The 15,414-nt window shown below is 41.5% G+C and overlaps 1 protein-coding gene across 5 annotated transcripts; it reads left to right on the forward strand.

Moving 5' to 3' along the window:
• LOC8054829 lies at positions 1,292–11,490 on the forward strand. Of its 5 annotated transcripts, XM_002444510.2 has the most exons (21): positions 1,292–1,527; positions 3,215–3,663; positions 3,770–3,833; positions 3,949–4,299; positions 4,662–4,786; positions 4,875–4,983; positions 5,069–5,214; positions 5,346–5,419; positions 5,628–5,733; positions 5,843–5,969; positions 6,179–6,238; positions 6,746–6,825; positions 6,902–6,955; positions 7,719–7,896; positions 8,198–8,365; positions 9,100–9,314; positions 9,431–10,058; positions 10,123–10,227; positions 10,349–10,447; positions 10,546–10,616; positions 11,069–11,490. In XM_002444510.2, the coding sequence occupies exons 1-21, from the start codon at positions 1,519–1,521 to the stop codon at positions 11,106–11,108; spliced, it is 3,258 nt and encodes a 1,085-aa protein (XP_002444555.2). In that variant the 5' UTR covers positions 1,292–1,518; the 3' UTR covers positions 11,109–11,490. The 5 variants fall into 5 exon arrangements, with proteins under 5 accessions (XP_002444555.2, XP_021320988.1, XP_021320991.1 ...); XM_021465313.1 differs by lacking the exon at positions 1,292–1,527 and having other exon boundaries at positions 2,105–3,663; XM_021465316.1 differs by lacking the exon at positions 1,292–1,527 and having other exon boundaries at positions 2,105–3,663; positions 9,431–9,992.

Raw genomic sequence — 15,414 nt, forward strand, 5'->3', positions numbered from 1 at the left:
TTCTCCCTTCTATACTCTCATATGGCTTCTCCCTTCTATACATAGTACTAAGCGAAAAATCTATAGAATAAAAATAGAATTAGTCCCATCTCATTATGGACCGAAGGGGGCTGGTATTTTTCCAAGAAATCTCTAGCCAACCTTCCCCCAAGAGGTTTTTCTTAACACCAATGAATTATATTAATGCTAGAGGAAAATGATAGCCTCCAAGAATTTCTTTGTTCTCAATGCCTCCTATTTAGAGGAATTAGCCACTTCAACGACCTTTGATGGTTACCAACTAATCCAAATAGCCAAATAAAAGCTAACTTAGTCAGACTTAGCTAGGATATGACAAACAAACACTAGTATATATAGTGGCTTGATTTGGACATGATAACTCAAGCTTGGCTTAGTTTTTTAGCGAGGCTAACTAGAGCTATACAACCAAACACACCCGTATTTGGGCCTTGTTTAGTTCTATTTTTTTTTCAAAATGGACACTACAGCATTTTCGTTTGTATTTGACAAATATTGTCCAATCATGGACTAACTAGGCTTAAAAGATTCATCACAGGTAAACTTTACAATTAGTTATTATTTTTATCTATATTTAATGCTCCATGTATGCACCGCAAGATTCGATGTGACGAGGAATCTGATATTTTTTGTAAAATTTTTTGGGAACTAAACAAGGCATCTATTCACTTTTGCATTGGGAACCCTAGCCACTAGCCTTGTTTTTTACCAAAAAATTTTACCAAAAATTTTAGATTTCTCGTCACAACGAATCTTATAGCACATGTATGAAGTATTAAATATAGACAAAAACAAAAATTAATTGTACAGTTTATCTGTAATTTATGAGACAAATCTTTTGAACCTAGTTAGTCTATGATTGGACAATATTTGTTAAAAAAATAAAAATATTACCGTACCCGAAATTCCAAAATTTTACCAACTCAACCAGGGCTAGCCCTTGTTTAGTTCCGAAAAATTTTGGAAAATCGATACTGTAGCACTTTCGTTTGTATTTGACAAATATTGTCCAATTATAGACTAACTAGGCTCAAAAGATTCGTCTCGTTAATTCTGACCAAACTGTGCAATTAGTTTATATTTTCATCTATATTTAATACTTTATGTATATGTCTAAAGATTCGATGTGATGGGAAATGTGAAAAATTTTGCAAAATTTTCTAGGAAACAAGGCCCTAGCTGTTACTTTTTTTCGTTTGCATTGGGAAGCCGGGTACAGGGAGTGGGTAGAGGGCAAACCTGCCAGAGTGCCAGAGAGAACGGGCAGAGACAGCGGCAGCAGAGAGGAGAGGCTGCTGCCCCCGTGGTGAGTGCGTACAGTACGACACAGACAGAGAGAGACGATCGTGATTCGTGAAGCGGTTTTTGGAGGAGGGCTAGCAGCCTAGCATAAAGCGTCGAGGGGCTTGGGGATTGGGGTGCACAAGGAAGAGGAGGACGAAAGAGCGCCCGTGCGGTGCGAGGACGGAAGAGCCGCGCCGCGCCGCGCCGGGAGCACGCATGGGAGAGGTGAGCTCGTTGTTGTTGCGTGGGTGCTCGCGAGAGCTAGCTAGCTAGATACCAATGGCGCGTCCGCGCTCGGCTGTTCTCTCCATGTTCGCCGCCGCACGCACCCGCCGTTGGGGTTTCTGTCTTATTGCTCTCATCTCGTATTCTCGTGTGATTTCGTCGTGGGTTGCTGTGTGCATGCGTGGCGTGTGTTTTTTTTGGTGGATTTCCTCGCGAATGTGGCGCGCGCTTCCGTGCTTGCCTGACGCCGCTGATGATGGTTCGCTGAGGCGAGCGGCCGTGGATCAGCTGGGTTTTCACCTTCTTTTTCTTCGTTTTTTGTTTGTTTGGAGTTGCGATCGTGGACGACGATCGAGTGCGTGCGCGTTTGTGTTCCGCTCTTCCATGCTGCGATTCCGCGGGGAGTCAGCGGGATTTGGGGTTTTTCTGGGTGGGGCTCTCCTGCGATTCTGCTCGGCTTCTTCGCTCGCGAGTTCCGCCGGTGCCGTGTGTTTCCCAGCTACAAGCATGCAGCGCGAGTGCCGGCGGTTTCGGCTACGAAATCCGGACATTTCGCTGAGTTTCTCTGCTGCTCCTCTCGAATTTGTGCTGCTTCACCCCTCCGTTGCACCTCATCCTGGTTGTGGTTTCTGCCGGTTGTGGTTCGTTGCTCTTAGGGTTTTGCTTCGCCTTGCGTTTTTCCTGCCTTTTGGCATCGGAAGGCTGTTGGAGTTTGGAGCTCGTTTCTATTGCGGCCCTTTTCCTGTGACGCGGTTTGGTTTCGATTGAAAACTCGTCGCCATTGCTCTGGTTGTTTGCCTTTTCCTGTGCCGCGGTCTACTCCGATCGATTTCGGTGGTGCTGGGTAGCTTTCGCAGCCGTGTTGACGGCGGGGATGAAATTTCTGCGCAACAATGTGGGAGCCTCGGGAGCACCGAGCAGATGAAATTCCTGCTCGGATATGCCGCCCATTCCATCACATTTTCTAGCTTTCCTTTTGGGTTTGGGTTTTTTTGCGGGTTTTCGGGTTCGTTTGGGACGTTTCGTATGCTTCCCCGTTCCGAGGCCTACTACTACTACTACTATACTACTACTTCCTAGGTGGTTGATTCAAATCTTTGGCACAAATCTCTTGCGTGGCTGCCCGGCTGGGTAGCTTCGTATCTGGTACAAGTCCGTGTCGTGTCATTCGCAGAATCGCAGTAGCGAAGTGAACAGGCCTGTTAAACCGACCGGACATCTATTGCTGATGTGACCGAGCTCTATGTGGTGTCACTGAACAAGGCCGGGTGTGAAGTCTTGTCTTTGACTGGCTGCATTTTTGTTTTCTTATGGTGATTTCGGATTCTTTTTCAGTTCCGTGCTGTGCTTTTGGAAGTTCGTTTTAAGCCTTTTTCGTGAGTTGCTTGGGTAGTGCAGTGAATTCTCTAGCAGTAGCAATTTTTTTTCTCAAGGTGGCTGATGCATTTCTCGGATTCCATTCTGGCTTGTGGCAACCCAAGGATAGCATGCGGATTTTGTTCCCAGATTCCACTCTGGCCCATCTTTTTTTTAGCCAGCTGTTTGCAGACAGCTTGGGGGGTACTGCAATAAGAGTTCGCCTATTATATGCTTGTACAAGTTCCAATTAAAACAACTCGAGCAATTTGGTCATTCTTTTGTTCTAAATACAGCTTGTGTTCAGATGAGTTGTCTTTTGAATTCGCAGAACTCAAGTGGAGAAACCAGCGGGGCAGGAACCAGGGCCAGCATGGAGCGCGTGAAGCACGAGAACTTTTGCCGCGCCGTCGCGGAGGACAACACAGCGCTCCTCCTCTTGGCGGTGGGGAACTCCAGGAAGGAGGCCCTGTGTCGCATCCGCAAGGGCTCCGACGCCTCAAGGGTGCTGGACCCGGAGATGTCCGCGAGGCTGCTCCACCTCGCTTGCAAGCACGACGCGGTGGAGTGCGCGAGGCTGCTCCTAGAGGGCGGCAGCGGGATCGCGGCGGCCCCCATTGACGCAAGGGACCAGCTCACGTGGACGCCGCTCCACGTCGCAGCTGAGACCCACTCGACCAGGTGCATAGAGCTGCTACTCTCCAAGAACGCCCGCACTGATCTCAGGGTGGTTGACGGGAGACCACTTCTCCCGCTTGAGATCGCGCTAATGAGCAGGAGGTTTGTGAATGTATTCCATTGCTAGTAATGCATGACTTTGACTGACTTCAGTCCCCAAATTTGCTGCAATAACTGTACTGTATGGTGTGTTTCCTCATTTCTGCAGAGTTCAAACTAAATGGTCGGTGGACAACTCAATTGAGGACCTTCTGTCTTTTCTTAAACAAATGGTACGGATCCTCATTATTACACGTGTGCATTGTCTGAATTGTTCATTCATAGCTATTCTGTATGATTAAATGCATCTTTTTTAGCCAAGCTTGACACCTCTCTCTCTATGTGTAGGATCTTAATGCAGTAAGGCTCCTAGCAGAGGAAACCAGAGTGGTTGGGGAGCTTGCGTACAGATACGCCATGGAAGGAAGTGTCCCTGCATTGGCAATGCTGCTTCTGGTGGTTGAAGAGAAGATATCGCCACAAGTGAGTGTGGTGATACAGGGCGTCAGCACAAAGCGGTCAATCTACAACTCCATTGTTGATGAGGCTTTATCAATGGGAGATGCTTCAGCTCGTGATGGAAATGAAAGGAGAAAGGCCCTGCTATGTGAGATTCAGCTGCTTAACCAATTTGGATCGGCATCATGGAGGGACCACAATGACAGGAGAACATTACCCCCTCTACTGAGAGCTGCTAAGGTACCACTAGCCACTGTTCATTTAGTAACACGTGCCTTTGTCAGTAGGATGGCTACTTCCAAATTCTATATGCAGGGTTCTTCTTTATGTCGCTTTTTCATGATATCTGACTCCATTAAGTATGCCACCTTCTATAAAATGTAAACACACTCTTAGGTACCACTATGACTAGAATGTGAGTTGTGTAGTCAATGTATGTTTGTGGGTCTAAACTGATTTTCATGAAAAATGAAACCTGAGTTTTTTCTAGAGTTATGTTGATTCTATGATATGCTAATTGTGCTATGCATCAAACGTTGAAGTTTTTAAGGCTACAGCTATATTTCTACAGAGACTTCTGTTGATCAGCCTTTCTTCTATAGGTTGGAGATATGAATGTCATAAAGATGCTCCTGATGGGGAATGTTGATGTCAATGAAGCCGACTCTGAAGGAAACACAGCACTTCACTGGTGCCTTAGTGGTGCCTCATATACCAAGGAGCCAAGGTGCACATCTTAGAAATTACATTTTCCAATCCATTGAACCATAAGCTAGTTGTTTTCTTACATCTTAGTTTTTTCTGTCATTGTGCAGGATTGTGTGGCTTCTGCTCAAGAATGGCGCAAGAGTTTTCCAGTGGAACAAATTAGGGCTCACACCAGTACACAGCGCTGCAGCTAAGGGCAATTACAAAGCTCTTCAGGTATCCACTTGCTACTTACTTTCCTAATTACTCTGTTGTGAGTTATGAGAGTGACTAATTGGTTTTATTTTTCTTTGCTTCAAAGTCACTTCTGCTTCATGCCCAAGATTGTGTTGATATACCTACCAAGACCAAAGAAACCCCATTGTTCTTTGCAGTGAACAATGGTTTTGTGGATTGTGCAAAACTTCTTTTGTGCTTTGGGGCTGATACCAAAGCCCGGAACCTGAGGTGCGTAGATCTTCAGAGGACAGTCAAGTAATTGAATAAAAGAATGAGTTGCGAAATGAAAATAGAAAAGAGTGATTTAGTCTATAGTCTGATGTACTTAACAAGGATATGCGATTATTTTACATGAACAGAAAGCAAAGACCAATTGATGTGGCAACATCCCAGGACATGCGTTTCATTCTTAGCTCTGCAAATGTGTTACCATGTAAGTTACATACCGACGTCTGCTTCCATTTCTTTCTTGTAGTTTATTTTATCTCTGCAGCTGTAATGGACAAGTCAGGACTTCACTTTGATGGAAGCAATTTAATTAATTAAATTGCATATAGATTGGTTACATTTCTGTTGGTATTACTAAATAACTTTGGACATCTAGAAATTTCCATTTTAACAGAAATGTGTTCTATCTTCAGGGAACCATAGCTCACCTCAACAGAATCGTGTGATGAGAAAGAAAATTTACAAAGAGCTTCTTGGTGATAAATTTGATGATCATGATAAGGATTACTGTGATGATAAGTATGTCTGTTATACACTACAAGATATTACTTTATAACAGCTACTCTACATGATTAATTGAATTAACGTCTTTACTTCTCACCTGTAATTGCTTTGAATTTTGCTGCAGCTATACTGGGTTTAAGACATCAGTAGGCCAATATGATTTTCGGTCCAGTAATCATTCTGCACAAGGGCTTAAGAGTAAAAGCCAATATGTTCCAAAACAAGCACAAGGTTCAAAGTTTGTGCCTCGGGTAAGTTAAGCATACATCCCTTTATCTGCCTGAATTTAATTCCTTCACATCAAAGGAAATACAACGGTCAGAGTTTTGTGGATTTTGTTTGAAGATGACTTTTAACAGCTTCCATGACCCATTGTTATATAATTTCCATTTCAAAACTTAAGTTATAATTGACATTAACTGGTCAGTTAATCTGACATGCATAACATGAAATTTTCTAGGCTAAGGCATCATCGAGTGGAGCTTCTACCGCCACTGCTGCAAAAGTTCCTGCAACTCCTGTTAGTTTTGTCATATTTGATGTAGTTATTTTTGTATTTCTGTGGTGGTGTTCTTCAGGGTTGCAGTTTTTTGAAATAATCTTCAGGGTTGCAATGAAGAAGCACTTGAGCTGTAAAACAGAATTGCATTCCAAATCTGATCTGTCTTGTGCGGGATATGAATTGGCATATCATTAGTGTTCTCATGTGTAATATGACTCATACATGTTTATTGGTATACTTCGGGATATGAATTAGCAGATTTAGTTCTGTCTATGATTTCAGTCACCAAATGTACATAAAGGCAAAAAGAAAAAGTGGGATCAATGATAAAATTTAATCTCTTTTGGGTAGTTGTGTCTGAGCATTACCATATATGTGCATAATCAATTTAAGTTGTTTTACATACAAAATGGCCAAGTATGTGCAGTATAATAGTTGTGATGAAATGATATCTTGTATTTTATTTTGGATTTATTGTTACCAACTGTTTTCTGATATTTTGATCTGTTATTAACTTTGCAATAGGGCCACCCTGCTGCCCCTGTGGTCCCTGCTACATCAGTTGCAAGAACACCTACACAAGCTCCTGTTGCCACAGCTGAAACGTGGGCCATCTTTCCCCCTTCATCTTTTGTGGTGACCCTATGGCTTCTCTTATGCCATTGTTACTGTCTTCCACAGGGCACCTCCAAGTGCACAGCCTCAGGCTGCTCCTGCTGCTACGCTTGCTGCATCGTAAGCTCCAGAACCTTTATAATCACTGCTTTGAAATATCCATTAATATCTTTTGGTTCTAGAAATAAAGAACAAGCTTTCATTCCACTTCTGTGTTCTTTTCTGTTTGTGCAAGACTGATCAGGGAATTATATCATACGCTTCATTAAGGATCTTTTATAAACTGGGAACAAATATATTACCATTCTATAAGCCTGTGCACCTTGGACATTTTTTGTTAAGTTGTGGTGTAGTACACGTTTTGGTTGGTATAATTTAAAATAGAACATTATAACCTTGTGATGACAAGTATTTATATATAGGGAGCATATATGGTGAAAAACTCTATCTAATTTTTTTTCAAAAATCTTGGAAAATCCACCATTTATAGATAAAGTTATTGTATGGTGTCACACAAAATTTCAAGTCCACACATCACACCACCATTTGAGAGATACAAATATAGTAAATTCAGGTCGAGGCATAATAAACTAACCTATATTATTTTCCCTGTTCATATTTATCAAACAGTTGGTTCTTGTATCCTGCAAATGGGATATGATTTTTGAGACCTAGGAATTATTTTTGACAATCTGATCCCTTATTTATATGTATATATAAAGGTTATTTCTTCTTATTTATATATTATTATATTGTAGACACCACATAGGATGGCTCATGCTTATCGGTTCTTGCAAGCCTACATCAAAAGTTCTCTTTATTTCTTGTTGTTCTATCGTAGTATAGTACATTAATCCTGCTCTTTCATGTGCCTGTTCTACAGTGGTGATGCTGATGTGTACAGTCAGGCAGCTTCAAACCTTGTATCTGGCAACAATCTGGAACAGATTATCCAACAAATTCTTGACATGGGTGGTGGTACCTGGGAACGTGATACAGTTGTCCGTGCTCTACGTGCTGCATATAATAACCCTGAGAGAGCTATAGACTACCTATATTCTGTAAGTTTCATGCTAATCAATTGTTTTACCAATGCATTGCAGCTTCATCCTTCTTCTGATGTGTTCAATTGTTTCTTTCATTTTCTCTAAAACCTGCTCAATACTTTTTCTGGTATATTGTTATATGTGAATGAAAAGGTAAATGTCTTATTGTAAAAAAAAACATCAAACTTTGCAGGGGACAGCAATTATATTTTACTTAAAGGAAAATATGCTTAACACCTTTAGGATACTTAAGTTTTTTACTCGTGCAAAGGATTGCATACAAATTGTCACTGAATTGATCTGGCTTTCCTGGTAGGGAATTCCTGTGAATGTGGAGACTCCTCCTGTTGCTGGAGCACCTGCTGGTGGCCAACAAACAAATCAGCAGGCCCCATCACCTGCTCAGCCAGCAGTTGCATCACCAGTGCAGCCATCCGCTGCCTCTGCACGGCCCGATGCAAATCCTCTGATCCTTTTTCCTCAGGTATGTGCTGTCAGAATAGGCATGGACTTTAAATGTTTGGACCTTTTTTTTTTCACTGTGTGAACTGTTATACTCTTTTAGAAACTATTCACCTATCCATACATATTATGTTTGTGACATGACTGCCATGAAAGGAAATGCCATCTTAACACTTTTCCTGCAATATGGATTACATCTATTATTTAGCTGTTTGTGTTGCTGAGTTGCAGCCTTGCAGGCTATTGCATGTATGATCAGACAATGATAGATGTAATCCATATTGTAAAAGTACTATGATCATACATGCAGTGATAACCAGGCTGCAGGGTGTAATTGTCAGACAATAGATAACCATTGTACTTTTACATTGCGCCTCTGCTTTATTAGTATAGTTTTACATTACTTATGAAGTTATTCTTGAGGCCTCAGGACTTGTTTCTAATTTCTAGTGCCAGACACTAATCCTAAATACAAATTTTATTTTAACCTGGTAATCCTAAATTCTAGATGCAGCTACTATTCTGCTTGTAAACTCAATTTTCAAATTTTTATGGAATAGTGTAGCTTTGCCTTTAGTTTTATGTGCTTCTATGACGTAATTTGAGAGGATCTATGAGTGGATACTTACTTTTTTTTGTTCAGTTTGCTTCTTATGCATACATTCCTATATCTGTGAATACTTACTTTTAATTAGTCTTATTATAGCAACTGATTGAGTCACTATTACAAACTCAGTTAGCTTTATTAACTCGTAGGTCAATCTCCATTTCTGCGGACGTAAAATCCGAACATCTCTTCTACCTGGTCTCTCCATTGTGAAGCTTGTTCAGCTTGCTCTATTGGAGAACAATATCAGAACAACAGATTTTTATTTACTGTTAAATGGAAGACTCTTGGATGAGCATGTGACTGTTAATGACATTCCGGCAGAATCAAATATCCAAGTCCGTCCAAGAGTTCGAGGCGGAGTGTGAGTTTTTTTACATTTAGCAACTAAAATTCCTCACTATTTGGCTGACAAGTTTTTGGTAGGCTGTTTTTGGTATTCCATAACTTGAAAAACTTGGATGTCTATTTTATTTGCAGGGATGAAGTCCATGAGACCACTTACAGAAGTATCGATACTGTGATCAACAAAAGGGGGCATGAGAAGATGTTTAGAAGAGTCATTATTCCGAAGCAATTGGGAAAGCGTTATGCTTGTTTGTTATCACCCTTCTCACAGTACATTTTATTTGGTATCTTACGTTGTGTTTGTCGGGAAGCACACCAGTTTGGCAAGTGTTACAACGGAGCATTTACTTTAGCTGATTTTATGATTTCAAAAAAAGGTCACATTAAGATGAGCTCTTCAGTTTTCTTGGACAATTACACCCCTCAGGGAGGTGAAGCTGACTATAGGCAGTTATATAGGATATTACTGGTATTTGTTGACGCAGAGCGGGGACTTGTGCCTCTCTACTTTGCTCACCTCCTCGACACGCTGCGCAGTACTAATGAGCTTAATCGGCGTGATCCAGATTCCATCACTTTTTTGCTAAATCACCCGAGCCTTCTAACTTATGCAGAAAGACATCGGCTCTTTTGTTTGATTGACCAGATGATTCTTAAGTTACCTAGGGAAGAGAAAGAGAAAGTATTTAAAAAGGTGAATTCAATTCCTGGGTATTCTAAGTGGGATAGCAATTTTGAAGTCATGAAAGAATTTAATAGGGTAAGTATTTTTGTGTTCAGTCTATGTTCCTTAGGTTAAATTTGTATTTAACACCATTTTTCAGGTGTACAATTTCCCTTCTGGCAAAGGCATACATAGATATGCAGGTTCTGGATTGAATACTACGATCCACTTTTGTCGCAATTACTTGAGCCACCCAGAAGATTGGGTCAGTATATGCATATGTACCTTTATTAGTAGTTGTATGCTAGACATTGTGTCATTTGTTGTGTGTCTCAGCCATGTGTACATGTAGTTGTGTACTAGTGTACTGACTTTGTTTCTGTCAGGTGTCAATACTATTTGCTGAGGTGGCTATATCTCTGCTTGTAGAAGATATGCTGGCCAAAGTCATAAAAGAGTTGTTAGATTATCAGCCTCCAGTCTATGTTGGTACATGGGATCTAATCGGATTGTAAGGACAATTTCCATCACTGATGTTGTTTGTGTGTAAGAAGTTGTATTAATAATCTTGTTATATTTGTAGGATTGCCAATGTAAGGGCGGATACAGGCACAATGTTAAATCAGGATGGTGCTGCTTACTCAGACTGACAGAGTAAGTCGGTTATCTTGTGATCTTGTAACACTATTTTGCATGTCAATAAAAAGTGGAGGGCAGAAAATAAAAATTTATCTAGAATTAGAAATTTTTGTATATTTACATTAAGGAATGTGGCTTTATTGACAACGGGTACAATGGTCCAATCTATATTCTATAACAAGACTCTGTACCATGTTCTCATGATCACACCTGTTTGTCAATTGCTGAGTCTAAACTTCCCAATGAACTGGAATACTTTTGTTGCTCATGTCATTTTGGTATTGTGGTGATTTGCGCTTCTTTGGTGGGACTTATAGAGGCGAATTGCAACTAGTAGAGTGTGCTCCTGCCATCGTCTTATAGCATGTCCTTCTGAGAATCAAATTCTATACCTTTGTTAAATGCCATTGTTTTTGTGGTATCTACACTGTCACTACATAACTGAATATTGTCCCATTGATCTGCAGATTAATGGCTCCCTGGCTCGGAGGGCCATCAAGGACTTGATGGCAGTGTGATGTCATCCCGATGGTCTCAGTGCACTCAAGGCAGCAGGTCTACACCAGGGCAACCAATACCTAAGGATGGGGAAGAGGTGTAATGCCTTTGTTTTCCCTCTCTGTAGGAGGAGGTCTTCAACTTTAGAACAGTTGTCATCTTTGTCAAGTGTTTGCTAATGTTATGTTACCTGTGATGAGTATCTAATGTGGCTGAAACATTTCAGAGATTGAGTATTAGTTGGGTACTGTGGTTTGCCTATTATAAATATTACCCGGCCTTAATAGCTTTTTGTCTGATCCGTGATGACTCGATGCTTCAGTCCAAACTCCAAACTACTGTACCTTGAGTCCAAGCAACCATCTGCATGGAGTTATAAACTGTTACAATTGAATACACACAATGACACAAACCATTTTTTGTCCATTTGATGTTCATTTTTATTGGGGTGGTGAAATATTCATTTCTCATGCAGCTTATTGCCTACTTGCACTTGCATCTGATAGCTCCTTAAATGTTTCGACTTTAGGTTCCATTCTGTACATGGAGCATCTTTTTTGTAGGATGGCACAAATTAGCATGCCACTAAAATAGCTTGCTCCAAGAGAATTATGGACGCAAGTGTTACAGTGCACTATTGCAACTGTTTGTTGTCACATGTCCACCTGATTTTTTAGATGACTATGCATACTGATTTCCCTTCTATTTTGCTATGGTTCGGTCCATAAGGCTATGCTCACAGGTTCCAATTCCATACTGATTTCCCCTCTGTTTTGCTATGATTTGGTCCATAAGGCTATGCTCCCAGCAACTCTGCATTGTTTATAGTTGATTTTTATTTTGTTGTATTTGGGGGAAAAGCTCTGTCTCTCTGTTTCCAGAGCAGAGGCTCTCTATTTCTTCTTCTCTCCTTTTACATATAAGTCCCTTTACATTTCATTATTCACACCAACACTCCCCCTCAAGATGGGCTAAAGATATCTAACATGTCCATCTTGCTACAACTCAACTCGACTTCACTAGGTTCTAAACCTTTTGTAAAACAGTCTGCTAGTTGACTACGCGATTTTACATACTTTAACTTTAGGACTCCACTATCTAGCTTCTCCTTGATGAAGAATCTATCAATCTCCACATGCTTGGTGCGGTCAAACTGGACCGGATTGTTTGCAATATTGATTGCAGCAATATTATCACAATGAAGCATCATTGTCTCATTTCTTAACACTCGTAGTTCCTTAAGCAAGCCTTTTAACCACAACATCTCACACAAGCTCAATGCCGTTGCTCTATATTCAGCCTCCGCAGTAGACCGAGCCACAACTGCTTGCTTCTGGCTCCTCCATGAGACAAGATTGCCTCCCACAAACACACAATACCCAAAGGTAGACCTCCTATCATCTTTGCTACTTGCCCAATCAGCATCACAATAGCCCTCCAAATCAAGGTGACCATTCTTCTTGAACCATAACCCTCTTCCAGGGGTTCCCTTCAGGTACCTCAAGATCCTGTAAACAACCTCCATATGTCCTGTTCTTGGATCATGCATATATCTGCTCACCACACTCACTGCATAGGAAATATCAGGCCTTGTATGACACAGGTATATCAGTCTTCCCACCAATCTCTGATATGTCTCTTTGTTCACAGAATCTCCACACTCGGCACTGATCTGATGGTTTTTATCAATAGGAGTACTACACGGCCGACATCCAAGCATGCCCGTTTCAGTCAACAGATCAAGGACATATTTTCTTTGAGAGAGAACTATCCCCTTAGGTGACCTCGCAATCTCAATCCCAAGAAAATACCTTAGTGGTCCAAGATCCTTTACTTCAAAGGCTTTTCCCAAATTCTCCTTCAAACACCTGATTTCCTCCACATCATCTCCTGTAATCACAATATCATCCACATATACTGCCATAATGGTGACAAATGTTCCTCTATGCTTGTAGAAGACCGTATGATCACCATTACATTGAGTGTAGCCCATACCACATACTGCTCTCCTAAACCTATCAAACCATGCCCATGGTGATTGCTTTAGTCCATAAAGTGACTTTTTAAGTCTGCACACTTTCCCAACAGTTTGACTATTGGCAAACCCCGGTAGGATTTCCGTATAAACTTCTTCTTGTAAGTCACCATGAAGAAATGCATTCTTCACATCCATCTGATGTAGAGGCCAACCAAAGTTAACTGCACAGGAGATTAAGGTCCTAACAGTACCCATCTTTGTCACAGGAGCAAAGGTCTCATCATAATCAATGCCATAGGTTTGACTATAACCTTTTGCAACCAGCCTTGCCTTATACCTATCCACCTCCCCTTTTGGGTTTTGCTTCACGGTGAAGACCCACTTGCAGCCTACAGCTCTTTTTCCTTTTGGAAGTGGGACCAATTCCCACGTCTTGTTCTTCTGAAGAGCATGCATCTCTTCTCTCATTGCTGCACTCCAGTTAGGATCCTGTTTTGCACACCTCCAGTCCCTTGGAATAGGCACTGTTTGTAAAGATGCAACAAATGCTCTATATGAAGGTGAAAGACGAGAGTACGAGAGGAAGTTGGCAATGTCATGATCTGTACTAGGATGCTCAAAACCATAGCGAACAAGAGGTTTTCCAAAATTAGACCTAGTATCCCTACGTTGTGCAAGAGGTAACTCTACATGTTCAAGGTTAGAGGGGACATTACCGCTTGGTGGAGAGAGGTCCGAGGAGAGATTTGGGACTGGTGTAGCAATTTGTTGTGGTTGTGGTGCATTGATTTTCTCCCCCTGACTCCTAAACCGTTTCCTCTGGTACACTATTATCTCTTTTGCAACTGTTTGCTCTCCCTGACTACCAGACTGTCTTCTCTGGTACACTGTTGGCTCCTTTACAATCACCTCTTCGTTGTGTACATCATTTGTCTCCTCATTCCTAGCGCCAACTACCTCCCCCTCGTTCCCATCACCAATTATGCCTTCACCTTCACCATTATCATCCCTCATATCCACATCATCATCTCTTTTCTCCCCCTAACTAACTTCAGGCATATCCATTGGACACGGGATAGTACCAACAATGACTTCCTGTTGATTCTCCCCCTCTCTACGGTCACCCTCGATGACTGGAGAGAATTCCTCCAAGAACAGGTGAAGATCGCATGGTTTTGTATAGTATGGTTCAGACTCCCTGAATGTCACATCCATACTCACAAACAATTTCTTTCCAACAGGGTCCCAACATTTGTAACCCTTTTGTGTAGAAGAATATCCAACAAAAATACACTTCACCGCTTGAGGATCCAACTTTCCAACTGACGGCCTATGATCCCTCACAAAGCAAACACAACCAAATACCTTTGGGGGTACTTTAAATTCATGTTGCTCCAGCAACAGCTCTGCAGGTGACGCCATACCAAGAATCCTAGATGGCATACGATTGATCAAATATGCCGCTGTTAGCACCGCTTCACTCCAAAGATATTTGGGCACATGCATTTGAAACATCATTGACCTTGCCACCTCTAACAAGTGTCGATTCTTTCTCTCCGCTACACCATTTTGAGATGGAGTGTCAGGACAAGTAGTTTGATGTATAATCCCATGCTCCGAGAGATACGCCTCAAAAACATTGTTCACATATTTCTTTCCATTATCAGTTCGGGTAATCCGAATTCTAGCATCAAACTGATTTGCAACTAACTTATGGAAGTCCTGGAAACACCGAAGGACCTCATGTTTACCCCGAAGCATGTAAACCCATGTCATACGACTATAGCAATCAATAAAGGTGATAAACTACTTAAATCCACTCACAGATGTAACTGAGCAGGGACCCCAAACATCAGAGTGTACTACCATAAATGGTTCACAACTCCGGAGGCCAATACTAGGATAAGTTGTCCTTGTATGCTTCCCAAGTTCACAAGCATCACACACAAGTTTCTTTATGTCCACATCTCTAAAAACTTCAGGATATAATTTATTCAAACTTCCAAAAGGTACATGTCCTAACCGGCGATGAAGCAAGTAGATCTCTCTCTCCTGTGTTCCAGTAGCTACTGCCAATGCTGACTGCTCCTGGTTGATGAGCCACAACCCATTACGCCTGACTCCAGTCCCAATCACTCTCCCCGTCCTCTTCTCCTGAAAAATACAAGAATTTTCATCAAATGTAACAATGCATTTGAACTGATCAACAAGAGCACTAACTGAGAGGAGATTGACTGGGAAGGAAGGAACATGCAAAACAGAAGATAGATGAAGAGATGGAGTGCATTCTATAGATCCTACACCATGAATGGGTTGAGAGGTACCATCAGCAGTTTG

The sequence above is a fragment of the Sorghum bicolor genome, chromosome 7 (genome assembly GCF_000003195.3).
Source record: "Sorghum bicolor cultivar BTx623 chromosome 7, Sorghum_bicolor_NCBIv3, whole genome shotgun sequence".
In the NCBI taxonomy this organism is placed as follows: domain Eukaryota; kingdom Viridiplantae; phylum Streptophyta; class Magnoliopsida; order Poales; family Poaceae; genus Sorghum; species Sorghum bicolor.

Coding starts and splice junctions, on each gene's coding strand:
- LOC8054829 (XM_021465313.1), top strand. CDS start 3,191: ATGAGTTGTCTTTTGAATTCGCAGAACTCAAGTGGAGAAACCAGCGGG. Junction 6,239..6,745: donor CAAAAGTTCCTGCAACTCCT/GTTAGTTTTGTC, acceptor ACTTTGCAATAG/GGCCACCCTGCTGCCCCTGT. Junction 10,448..10,545: donor ATTATCAGCCTCCAGTCTAT/GTTGGTACATGG, acceptor TTATATTTGTAG/GATTGCCAATGTAAGGGCGG.